Genomic DNA, 13655 nt, shown 5'->3' with positions numbered 1-13655 from the left:
TGATCTCAGAAGTTACCAGCTGTAATTGCAAATTACAGCTCACAGATAAATACAAGAAAGGTGAATACTTCTTCCTTTCATTGTGAATAAAAAAAACAGAAAAACATTCTAAAAATGTATCAAGTCTGACTGTAATAACATTCTTGTCATATGCAGTTATTTTGCACACTACAAAAACTTATCTCCTGGGAAAGAAAGGGAAAAAAAAGAACATGCTGCTTGTCAACTTCCTCCAATACTAGATAAAGAGTTGCAATGTATCTACTCAGAAGAGACACAAAGATTTTCCAATTTTGATTCAGTACATATAGCTTAGAATAAAATATACCAATTTAGAACTCTGTTGTGTAGTCAAGATGAAATACTAATAATCCTGATAGTAATTACTACATGATAGTGATCATTTTTACATATACTGTAGGCAAGAGAAGCAAGAAAAAAAAGACTTAAAACCTCTTAAGGTTAAAATTGAGTGCTGCATCATCGTAGAAAAAACTCTCCAAACATGCTAGGTTCTCTATAAAGGGGAATGAGTAAAGAAATCAGTCTTTTTCACACACAGTGGGGATGCACTTGATATAAAGAGGACTCAGTTCTTCACTAAGGTCTCTAGACACTACTCCCCAAACTAAAAATGCCAATACAAACATGCAGGTCCCCACTGCAGAGCCAGGCCACAGAGCAGCAGGAACCATCTGCCATCTCCCCGTGCCACCCCACGGCAGCTCACTGAATAAAGCACGGGCACATTTCATCCCTGCGCAGAGCCTGCCCCCAACACCAGCCTCCTCCACCACCTCCTCCCCACAGGGATGCATTTTGTTTATTTCACAAAAAAAGGGGACAGAAGTCCTTGAGTTGTGTCTGTAGACCGCTTGAGTTTTGCCCCAATTATTCAGAATTATCCTGGAAGAATTCTTTTTAAGACTGCATTACTGTTGGGAACAGGCTCACCATTTCAGCTAGGCACAAGCTGTACATAGGTTTAAAGAGTCTGATCTAGTGAGATGTTCAGCACCCACCGTTTTTGCTGACCTAAACAGGACAGAATCTCCTTACTTGAAAGGAGCATCCCCAACTGAGACTTGTACAGATCATGCAACTGCCTTTGATTTTCACAGAGCGAGACATAAAGACAGATTTCCTTTTTTACTTTTAAATCTCGAGAGTCTTTCAAAGAGCCTGAAAAGTACATTTCAGCAACAAACCTCAAACCAATCTTATTCTGTGAATGTAACGAAACAAATGTCTTAGATACAAGCAAGTCATTCAGATCAGTCATATAAAATTAAAGCAGCAAGAAAACAGCCTGTCAGCTAGCAATTCCAAAGGCCAGAATCTGTTAATATTTAGTCAACAGAAGTTCTGTACTGAAGTATTTGCTAAATTGGATTTAACTTTCAATAGTGCCACAGAGAAGGTAAATTTAAACACATTTCAACTTGCAAAGCTACCTTTTTTTTTTTTTTAAACCTATGGCAAGTTATTTTTCCATAGGCATTTGTTTACTGGTGAAAAACACTGAGTAATTACCAACATGCTGGGAAGCTGGTGCCAGGATACATGACAAAAACCACGTCAAAAGGTCAGGCTTGAGAGACTGGGAAAGGCTCCCCAAATGAAGCAGCAGTGCATGAATCCCTGTCTGGCCCCAGAGCAGCCCGGCTCTGCCTGCTCTGGAGTGTGGGGGCTCTCAAGGAAAGCACCTGGGGCAAGGGGACAGCAGCAGCAAGGGAAATGCTGCCTTTGGCCCAGCTGCACTTTGGGTTCTCTGGAAAAATGCAGCAGATTCCAAAAATCCTGTGTGCTTATAAGGAAACCAGTGGAGTCTTTCTCCTTAAACAAGTATTTTTTTAATGACTGAATTTTCATTTGGAGACACTGTCAGTAGAAAAGCTAGTTCTATTTCCAGTGATCCAAATCAAAACAATTTCCCTTACAGCCTAGGAACAACAGATTCTAGTCATCTTGTCCATTTTCCCACAAAACAGCAACAGACTGAACTTTACATTCACACATCAGCAGTCAGGATTAGTGCCTCAAATGCCACCTTAACAGTAAATACACCTTGGCTGAAATAGCTTAGCAAATTTACATCAGCCTTCCCAGCAATCTCTATTTAGGAATGTCCATAAGAAAGATAATGCAACTATTGCCAGGTTCCTGTCCGTACTTTATAACTCATCAGGGGACTGTCCAGGCCTGATGATAGCACAAGACAAGTACCTGAGCCCTCTCCAGCACTGGGCCTGGCTGGCACATCTCTGTACAAAGCAGGTACCAGAACATGGTACAATCCCACACCGAGCTTTGGCCTTGGGCTCACCTCTGGTTCTGCACTGGCCTGACAAATGAATCCCTGTTTCTACTCCAGCACGGTGATCTCTCTCCATCAATTCAGCACTTAGCACTATTCATCTTAAAGTCACCCCTAATGCTACTGCCAGGGTAGACCCTCTCTGGAGTAAGATCTGTACCAGTGACTACCCCAGCAGAATGATCAGACTTCTTTGCAAACTTCACTGGTGAGCATGTAAAGTTGCTGTCTCCCTTAAGAGTGTCAGCTGCTTAGCTGACTTGCCTATGTTACAAACCAAAAATGCAAGGCTTCCCAGATACTCTACAGACTCACAGCAGTTGATAAAGATAATCTAAAGCCCATCAGCCTAGAAATACCTATTCAGTCATTCATCTCTGCCTCTTTTCCTAGAAATCGGTTGGAAAAAAATCTTCTTTCTGCTCTGCCTGAAATGAGAAAGTTTCATTTCCTAACACACAGCCTGTCTCAAAGACATGCCCAGGCTCTTCCCTGGGCTGCTCTGTTCCCAGCACTCCAAGTGTATGAGCACAGCTCTTGATGTGTGACAGCTGGCCCATTTTTACTCACCAAAACCTGGACACAGGCTCAGGACTTTTCAGAATTAAAGAGAAGATGTTTGTCAGAACATTGTATTATAAGAAAAATAAAACAACTCACAAATTAACTTCACATGGTATCAGTTTGGGCTGTCTAAACAGCAATAGGAAAGGCATTTAATACTCTCCCATTTCACCCAAAAAAGAAAATTAAACCCTGTATTAAAGTCCCATATTCTCCTGAAGACCATAATTTTTTGCACTTTAACTTCAGAACAGTAAAAGATTAGAAGATTCCACCACAGAACAGAGAACAAACAATATACTCAATTCACCTACAGATTTTCCATTTTCCTCTACTTTTGAGCTTAAACAAACTGCATTCCCTATTCTACTGGTCTAGTTCTCTCAAATCATAATATTGGCCTGTGGATCTATTATTTCATAGTAATCAGAGGCCCTTTTAAGACAAATGACAACACATTTCCTCCAGCTGAACCCTGTCCAGCAAATTAGACAAAGGATAAGGAACCAAAGAAGTTTTTCAATGCACTCGAAAACTAAATATTATGAAACATGAATTAAATGTACTATAGAAGTAGTCCGTAAAAAGTACAAAGACCTAAGCATTTCCATAATAAAGCCAGTAGGAACTACACTTTAAGATCCAAAAGCTGGGCTCTGCCAAGATTTTACACCAGTGTGGAAACTGGTTCAAATGAAACTCCCAACAGTATAAAAATATATTTCCACGTTGAATTGCTGTAAATTATCTGCCTGCTCTTTTACAACACACCTTAAATCACTGTCCAGAAGCACACAACATAATCACACCCTCCAATTTTTTTCTGTGTGAACTTTCCTACCTTTTTTAAAAAAATTGTTTATTTAATTTCATGGTTCTAACAGTCTTATAAGGGATATGCTGAAAAACTGTTATTATATATATAACATGTATAGAATATGTAGAATTTCAAAGGATTGCTAAAATATCCACGTAGTTTGAACTTAATAAAAATTCACTTCCTTTTGTTATAGATGCAAGTATTTGAATCAACTCAATTACATTTTCTTGCCAAATACATTCAGCATGGCTAATGATTAGTGAATATAGTGCTTTTATTTTTATTCACATAGGCTTCTCTCCAAGAAGAAAAGGAAGCTAAGTAATTGAAAATTACCGTCCTTAAACACTACGCTGCTACTGCTGTGCATTACCTAGTGCCTTGCAAAGTGGGAAAAAAGGAAACAGTCTCCAACTGAAGCAAGATTCAGTATTCTTTTTCCAAGTAATTAAGTTTTTTAAAGAGAAACTTTGCCTAAAATTAATTTTAAACATCACACATTTAGCATTTTAGTTGGAGGCATTAAATTCAAATGCCAACACTTGGAGTCTCTAGATTATCGCAAAAGAATATTGCTTATAAGCAAGAGGGTTATTTGGTTTAGATTTTTTTTTTCTATAATTAAAAATCCCCAAGCTTTAAAAGTACTGTAATGCAAAGCTCTACTGTGGGCTTAATTTTATTAGAGAACAGGGCAGACTACAAACGTACCTCTAAACTTTTGGTATCTCATCAAGAACTTCGTTTGACTGTCCTCAGTCTGCTACTGCCCCTCATTAAGGACTCGAATCCGCAAAAAGAGAAAACGTCAGCTTTAGAAAAAAACAAATCACTAAGTAACTCTGGTCTTTCCTTTTATTCCAAAGCCTTTGAAAGATGAACAGCTGCCAGAAGACGGCACTTTAGCCCCATCAGCTATCCAGAGGATGCTGCACGTCCTTTCCTCTTTGCTAGTCAGATTTTACAGAACGCGTTCTCCTGATGCGTTTGCAGAAAGCCCAAGAACATCTCGCCTCCGCTCTGAGCGCCTCCACCGCAGTCTCTGCCTGCCCGGCGCCGCGCTGGCACACGGGCTGTCCCCTCTAACTCGCAGGCGCCGCTGGAGAGTGCAAAGCCGCCGGCGGCACCGGCCGGGCTGCGGCACCCGCGCCCCGAGTCTCCCGAGAGCCGCCCGGCCCGTCCGGCCAGCGCCGCCCTGCCCGCCGAGCGAGCGGCGGAGCCGGGAGCGGCCGCGCTCCCTGCCCGCGCCGGGCTCGCCCGCGGACGCGCCTACCTTTCATCGCGGCGAGCACAACGCACATCATTTGTCAGCGGCGAACAGCGGGGAGCGGAGCGCGGCGGGCAGGAGGCGGGGAGGGGAGGCGGGACGGGCCCTCGGCGTGAAGCGCCGCCGCCACGGCCGCCTCAGCAGCAGCCGCCACCGCCTGCCAGCGGAGAGCCACGCCGCGCCGCCCTCCCCCGGCCCATATGAGGCTCCATGTGACCCGCTGACACGGAGCCAGCCCCGGCCCCCCGCCTTGTTTACAGCGCTCGCCTCGTCCCCTCCCCTGCCGGCGCCGAGGGGCGTTCAACAGGGCGCGCCCGGCGCGCAGCGCCGCCCCCGCCGCCCCGGGGCTGCTCCGCCCGGCCCGGCACAGCACGGCCCGGCAGGTGCTGCGGGGCTCTGGGTGCCCGGCCCGGCCCGGCAGGTGCTGCGGGGCTCAGGGTGCCCGACACGGCCCGGCACAGCCCGGCCCGGCAGGTGCTGCGGGGCTCTGGGTGCCCAGCCCGGCCCGGGCCCGGCCCGGCAGGTGCTGCGGGGCTCTGGGTGCCCGGCCCGGCCCGGCCCGGCCCGGCAGGTGCTGCGGGGCTCTGGGTGCCCAGCACGGCCCGGCCCGGCAGACCGCGGCAGCAGCAGCAGCAGCAGCAGCAGCAGCAGCAGGAGCGCTCCCGCAGTGCGCCAGGGCAGTCCCGTCCCTCGGGTCCCGGCCCGCAGCCCGAGTGCGCGTTTGTTCCCCCTCAGCCCCCCCGGAGCAGAGTTTTAAGTAAAAAATAACCGTATTGCCGCTACATCTCTTTGCACTTCATAGTGGTTGACTTGATCGAGCAGAGCAGCATTTATATTTTAAACCTGTCTGGTGATGGGTTCATGCTTTCTTAGGATTTACTTGGAACGTCTGAAGCATGATACCACTGCTGGAGTTTTCATCTATTCTATAGCATCAGATGTCACTGTGCTGTCAGTTTGTGAGATGAAGTTTTTGTGTCCATGGATATGAACACATCCACACTACAGGAGGGATAGCACATGACTGAACACATACAGACACAAAAATAATCCAACCTATTAAAAACCCCATGCTTTACTGAAAATTCCATTAACAAAACCAGTATTTTTTCAAATTCCTGTCTTAGCCACTGGAATAAACTGTCACAAAATATAAAATCACACCAAAAATTGTTGCATTACAAGCTGTTTAAGAGGCGACATAATATACCATTTAATCTAATTGAATCAGAAGTATTTAACAAAAATAAAGGAAAATAGTACAAACAGAAGCCAGAGGAACCATCTTAATATTTGAAACAAAGTCCTATATTTAAAAAGTCATTATGAGATGAGAACACTGAAACAATCTGCTCCTAAATGGCTCTTAATGGCTAAATCCTACCTATTTCTTTAATGAGTTCTTAATACAGTATATTATTTAAATGTGATTTGATCTAAGAGTACCTACCATTTATCAGTCTAGTCATTCAATCCCCATTAATGCAAAATAATGTTTTAAATTTTCCTTATATATGTATTAAAAAAAAAAACATTAAAAATTCCAAGAGCTAATCTGCTGCAGTAGTGTAAATTTAGCGGATATCTTTGTCATAAATTTTTTCACCTGTATCTGCTATCCTTAGACTAAGCTGTTCCTGTCAATAGCATATGTATAGTGAGATAGTGCTCAGAAAATTTACAGTGGCAGACCTGGTCCCAGATGGGTTTGTGCTCATGGAGTTTTATCTGCAGCACAAGCTGTAAACTTGCAATGTACTGAACAGAAACCTTATAGGCCATTCTGGACTGAATCAGATCCCACTAACAGTGGTGCTCAGAGCTCTTCAGCCTTGAAGATGCTGCTTTTGCACATGGGCCAATTGTGGAATTTAGATGCAGCCAGAAAGCTTGGAGCATGCACGAGAGAAAAGAATGATGTCTTAATGTATTATAATGTGGAGTTAGATCTTTGTAAACATTTTAGTCTGACACAGCAAGTAATGTCAGACTGATGGCCTGAAAAATGTCACAGTCCATTAGCACTAGTTGTCTTGTCAGACATTTAACCTTAAGGTACACAGCATTACATTATTACTGATCTGGATTTATTTCCAGTCCAGCTGAAATGAAACTGGTAATCTGGAATGACATCCGATGTGCTAAATGGCTTCAATAATAAGCAGATGACACAAATTTGCATTCTAACAAATGCCTTACAAAGGCTGCTTCATAAAATTACAGAAGATTTGTCATCAGAAATTTTAAGTGAGAAGAGCATACCTAAAATAGTTTATTGTTATCAATATCCCATCTAAAGCCATGTGCTGACTTTTGAATATGTAAACACATCCATTCACACTTTGGTTTTCTGTCTCAGATGGACCTCATTATGAAAACTCCCATCAAAAATCAATTTCCTTCCCCATTTACCAAACTACTGCAACAGTGAAAGTCTCACTGGAGTTCAGACACTGTGTCAGTGACAACACAATGTGCCAGTCAAATAATACTGAGCTGAGTACTGCAGTACACTTGACAGGCAATTGCTTTCAGTGTTTGTGCAGCAGGGTTTCATTTGAACGACAGGAATGCTTCCCAGAACCTTGTCTATCCTGCCTCTTCCTTAAGCCTTTGATAGATACCCATGAAATACTGCAAGACTGCAAGCTCTTCACAGGAGGGAGAAACTACACCTCAGGATACGCTCAGTTCTTGCCTTGATTTCTGCATTCCAAGACCTCCTGAATGTGTCAAGTGTATTTATTAATGGTTCAAACTGAGCAGTGGCCTGCAATAGACCCTGTGCTCACCCTTTGAGCCATATGGCACAGCCTAAGCACACCCAAACATCTGGGAATTACAAACATTAGATTGCTGCTTTAGGGATGGGAACAGACTGGAGAACCTTACCAGGTATTGTTCTGTATTGGACTGATATAGGAGGTGTTCAGTTTGTCAGCCTGACCACAAGACTCTGCAACAATCTGAGGGAAACAACTGTTTCTAGAAACCTTTTCAACCCTGCTGCAAAACAGAGAAGCATTAAATTGGTAACAGAGAAAGAAAAAACACCTATGATAGCTATTAGCACTGGTAATGCAAGAGACTATTAACTGAGTATTCTAAGCACAGGACAGAAAACACTGAGAAGCTCCCCTCCTCTACCTCTTTTTAAACCTACTGAACAAAGTAATAAATTCAGCTTTCAAGATGAACAAACAACTACTCCTAACTATTTGTTCAAGAACGTCTCAAACAGAAGTAGTTTAAATACAACTAATTAAACAAAGATATTTATGTTGTTCTGACTTGAAATATGAGTGGGGAGAATTTCTGCAGAATGTTGGGTCATGTTTTGCATTCTTGCCCAAGTAAAGCTGCATGGTTAGGCTTAATTTAGGAATAATTTTAAGACCTCCTTATCACTAAAATTTAAGATTTGAATAATAAATATGGGGCACAACCACCACCCTTCTTCCCTACCTAGCATAGAGGGAAAAAAAAAGCCTTCTCAAAAAAGAAAATGTGTCATGTAATCACCCCCATCTGAAGGAGGTTTAGCCACACGGGGTTGTTGTGAAGCTGAAGCTGTCAAACCACTCTGAGGTACAGCATTTTCCCACTGCTCTATCACTGCTACAAACACAACTGCATGCAAACCTCTTGCAGGGCAAGGGCTGCATGCTGCATTCTCCTATGGACATGAATACATACTTACTGGGAAGGAAATGTGATATAAAAACACTTAATAAATTATCCAGAACCTCTGCATTTTCAGCTTTAGCAAAGACAGCTTCACTTTTTTTAGAATGATCTAGAGCTAGTTTTACATGTATGTGTTCACTTATTTAATGGGCTTAGACTGGCAGTATGAATCCACACAACCATGCAAATTTTTAATTATTTTTCTGAAGTCTTCATAAGCTTGCAATGAAATACGTTCTTTCAAATGTCTAGGAAATTTTATATTGATTCAAATAGGCAGCAGTAACATTTAGAAATGCTCAAATGCTTTCTCCTTTTTGAAGGACTTCAAACACCTATAGAAAATGTTGAAAATTTCTTTTCAACATTTAAAGAGCTCCTCTGAGGAGTTAAACTCTGCCCAGAGATGGTGACAACAGCTGCTGGTAAATGGGAAGAAAGCAAAGCCTTTCTCCAATTGCAACCCAATCACATGCACTACTATCAGGCAAAGCATTCAGCTCCCAGCTCATATTAATGTTGCAGATCTAGATGTGACCAGAGTTTAAAAGACACAACAAATTCCAAGCATCAGAACACTCTGCTTTTGCCCTTTTGGCTTCCTCCTCAACAATAGGCATATGTGAAACCATGCAGATGCAGTGATCACAGCAGCCTTGTTTACCAAATACACCTAAAACCAAGTGTGGGGAAACTGCAGCTATCTAGATAATCCTTAAAAACACAATTCACAATCCTATCCACCCTGCTGGCAATCAATTTTTAAGTGGCTTCCAACTGATATATACAACACTCTCAAAAAGAAAATGATTGCTCCCTAACACACAGCCCCTCTAGATTTAGTGATATTTTAGTCTTCGTTTATTTCTAGCAGCCCAAGTAGCACACTGTCGAAGATGAATCTAACTGAGCTTGTCCTCATTAAGTTGCCTCTTTTTCATCTATTTAAAACTGCTACTATGCTGACCCTGCAATCATTCCATTTTGCTTCAGACAAATCCCTGCCTCAGTTCCTGCTGAGGAGGTGTGCTTCTGTGCTGCCTGGGCCTACAGCTATATGTCTTAATCAAGTCACTTTAGAGACTTCTCCACAACTCCCAATTAAGTCCATTGCTATCCCCAACTGCTGAATGGCTTGCTGTGCTTTGCTAAACAGCTGCTGCAGTTCTGCACCTGGTGAAATGAAGTATGAGTTGACAAAATGTTTTGGGGTTCATCTGGATAAAAGGTAAGTCCAAAGTCATTATTATCAGCTAGGCATGCTGTTGGTACAAAAGATTTCAAAGATTTAGTAAATTGAATTTTCAGCCAGCTTTCTCTCACCTTGAAATTCTATCATATTTTCTGCTTTTCAGACTGTAAGGTAACAGCAGTACACTTTGGAAATAAAGTGATTAGAAAGATGAGATTATCACCAATTCATCACCTGCCACCAACTGCAAATGGGGCCATGGAAAGAATACAAAGTTATCAAGAAAGATAAAATTCACCTTAGTAGCCTCCCCCTTTTGCCTACACCTAAAAGAGCATTATGAAGTGATTGATACTGGATTATTGATTATGCTGCCACTGCAGAGTTTCTGTTTGATCTCAGAAAGATTCTCATTTATACAGGTCTGAAGGATCAAATCTTCCTACAACAGCCTGACATTAATGTTGCCAAAAAGCAGGAATTGTTTGAAAGCTGTTAGAGCTCACTTCTTAATGCATAATCTTACCAGGGTATTTGGCCAGATTGAGCAAAGGTAACCCGAGAACAGCTGTAAATATGCCAACATTTAAATTGATTCATGTCATGCCCAGTAACAGTCAAACCTCCCTCTTATGCTATATGAGACCAGCAAACAAATTTTGCCCATTTTCAATAATCTGATTAATAATGTGAGCATTAGTAGGACAGATAAACTGTGCTGGACACTCAGAGAACTAATATAGAAATTATTTTTCTTTCATGGAAAGTAGAAGCATCTGTCCAGTCAAGCAAACCAAGCAATGATTCTGCATTATGAAATACTCTTTTTATAAATATGGATATTTCAGTTGGTAGTGCCACATGTCAATAGTGGGTTTACTGCCCCCATTTAAAGTACAGCTTTCAGGACAGGATTCATCTAAGTTGACATTGTCTGATCAGCAGCATGTTTCCTGCTCCTGTGAGCATATACATTATTTATACAGCTTTGCTCTATAGACTATTTGTGATATTATAACAAAAATTTTAAGATTTTGTACATTTTCTATGTCTCAATGCAAAATACAAGCTTAGAACCAAATGTGCTTTCTAGGACAATTAAAATTCCATGTTGGGACTCTCTCCAGAATTAAGTCTTCAGGCCACAGTTGTATGGGCTTCCAAGCTTGTCTGACCCCCTCTTTTCCAGCACAGTGCTTAACAGAGGGGAGGGGTAAATATTGTGCTTTAGCATTTTCTTCAGCTCCTCCTCAGATTAATACTAAGCTCCAGAACAGAAACATTGGCAAGTTCAACATATTCTCTGATCATGTACTAGTAGATCACTGCTAATTTCTCTCATTTCTCACTTCTTCAAACTTTAGAGCCACATCAGCAGCCTTCACTCCTGATGTCTTCTCCACAGCACCATAACATTCTCGAAATTATCAAAGAAAATTCATTACTTCTGATTCCATTAGTAAAAAATAAATGACAGTTGATTATGGCTTTTAAGGCTTCAACTTAAAAGAAAACATAAACTTTAATGATATATTTTCAAAAGTCAATACATATTCAACTACTGTACTTCAAACAAACAAAACACTGCATACCTACTTAGAGTGGTAAATAAACAATGATACAGTTCCTGGGCATGAAATCCATACAGATAATTCCTTTGCATAATTCTGATTATTAGACATGATAATGTGACACTGTTGAACGATACTAGACTTTAATAGAAGCAAAATAATAAGATGATTCACTTACAAAGGAAGGTAATTGTTTGAGAGCACTGTTTTGCTAATAATCACCAAGTTCAGAGAACACCTGCACAGTATTCTAAGCTGATAAATTTGATTACAAAGCAGAGCAGAGTACCTATAGAGAATCATCTATTGCTTCATCTAAAATTGAGTTTTATAATCTGCATTTGTATTAATTTAACCCATGACAGTATTTTTTCCTATTTAGAAAGTAAAACAGGGGAAGGATTTAGAAACCTTCTCATTTTCTGTTTCAGTAATTTGATCTGAGCTACTAGCACTTGCTTGATAAGAATCATTTTAAACTCATAATTTAAACCTTATTACCCCACACAAGTGCCAAGCATTTTCCACATAGCACATCATTCCTGATTCTTTCAATTCCATTTTAAAGGATTTTTGACAGGGCTATTGAAAGCTTGTCGAAGAACAAGGAAACATTATGATATTCTTTCCCCATATCCCTTTCCAGAGCATGAAATATTAGAGACATTTCTAATGGAATCAAGGCTAATTTAAGAGCTGTTAATCTTTCCTTTAAGGCTGCTGTAGCAGGGGAGGCTACCTCTGGCACAGGGCAGCTGTTCTTCACACTTGTCAGGTTCTAAGACATATACCTCTGTTCTTAAAACACAAATTTCTTCACTCCAAAGCCCATGTATTGCAAGCATTTACTCTACAAGCTACAATAGGCAGAGACACTTGAATTTCAGTACTGGATTTGGATTTTTAAGTGTCCAATAATTCAACAAAGCTTTTAATGATTCTTTTCATTTTTAGCTAAAGAACAAAACATTTGGGTTTTTTTTAAACTGACTTCTGAAAGTAATTTTAAAAGTCTTTACTGACTTTTTTTGGGGGGTCTGTTTCTACAAACCAGTGCTTTTGCTATTTTAAGAGTCATTTATCTGCTCTCTAGCATTTATATAATGAAATTGAAGGGAAAAATTTATAAAGCCTGTTTAAGAAAAAAACAAAGACAGACCTAGTTTCCCTGACACAAGAACTAATTCTCATATCTGCCCCCAAAAACCCATGCAGGATCAGTGATCTGTATGAAGGAAGAGGCTGTTGGGGTTTACATGGGGATTGTAGCCAGCATGGTAATAAAAAAATAGACAGGCCTGCCATTTTTCCTAAGTGTAAAAGGTGCTGTCTTTGTCAGGAGAAAATCAGAATATGTTTCATACTCCTATAGCAAAACCTCTGAAGTGGTGCATCACCAATAGTTGGTGAGCACTGATGATCATACAAGTATCATTACATATTGTCACAGATATTTCTCCTTCTTTAAAGGCTCAGACACTTGTTTCCATTACTTGCAGTGCTGATTCAAGTTATTTCCCAGGCAGCCATTTAGGTGCTTCACACATTTGTTTTCTCATGAAAACAGAAGGAAAACTTAAAAAAGCACAACCTTGGCATTAGTTGGTCCTACCAATATTATGGTAGTTTCTTGGTAATTTTATCATGTGCCATGATACTGAGGAGGATACAATCATCCAAAATTGTGAAATAATGTTCTGCCACACTTTGTATGCTTGTTGCTGGAGATATGACAGATGACTGATGTGATTCAAAATCTAGCAAAGGCATAAAACAAAATACACTGGTAGCACAAGTGGCAGAATGTCTGTGTGCTTCTCACTCTCCTAAGTCAGGTGAAAACTCTGACTAGAAATAGGCCTAATTATTCTCCCACCTGGTGAAAATAAAGCAATCAATAGGCAAGGACTGGCAAAGGCAGCACGATAAGAACTGCTGGAGTACAGAGGGTTTACAGGAGTGAGGATTAGGACACAGCAACACTGCAGTACCTTGGTGCTCAAGTGCTGGTATAAAAACCCATGCCAAACACAACTAGGTCACATCTGAAAGCAGTATCTTGCCTTTTTAAAGGATATTATTAGTTTACTTCTGGGTTATTATTTTTCCCTTATCACTAGGATAAATCAATATTACATGAATATTGTTATTCCTTGCTGGTGATCCTGAGTTTTGCCAAAGGGGGTTAGTGGGAGCAGCGTGCCGTGGTTTCCCCACTGTAGGCAGTGCTGCAGGAT

General features: G+C 41.1%; 1 protein-coding gene across 6 annotated transcripts in view; it reads right to left on the bottom strand.

The window, feature by feature from the left end:
* Nucleotides 1–13655, bottom strand: part of RORA (RAR related orphan receptor A) — a 327797-nt gene that overhangs the window by 64400 nt on the left and 249742 nt on the right. For 2 of the 6 annotated variants that reach the window (XM_056500321.1, XM_056500322.1), the window contains exon 1: nucleotides 4975–5273. The exons of 3 other annotated variants lie outside the window; for them this stretch is intronic. In XM_056500321.1, coding sequence (XP_056356296.1) covers nucleotides 4975–5005 — 31 coding nt within the window. In that variant the 5' untranslated portion in view covers nucleotides 5006–5273. Of the gene's footprint in view, nucleotides 1–4412; nucleotides 4509–4974; nucleotides 5274–13655 lie in introns of those variants that run through there. One more of the 6 variants, XM_056500319.1, reaches the window with a different exon arrangement.

This window comes from Oenanthe melanoleuca, chromosome 10, assembly GCF_029582105.1.
Source record: "Oenanthe melanoleuca isolate GR-GAL-2019-014 chromosome 10, OMel1.0, whole genome shotgun sequence".
Lineage (NCBI taxonomy): Eukaryota > Metazoa > Chordata > Aves > Passeriformes > Muscicapidae > Oenanthe > Oenanthe melanoleuca.
The sequence above is the reverse complement of the archived record's forward strand: the minus strand, read 5'-3'. Positions and strand labels throughout refer to the sequence as shown.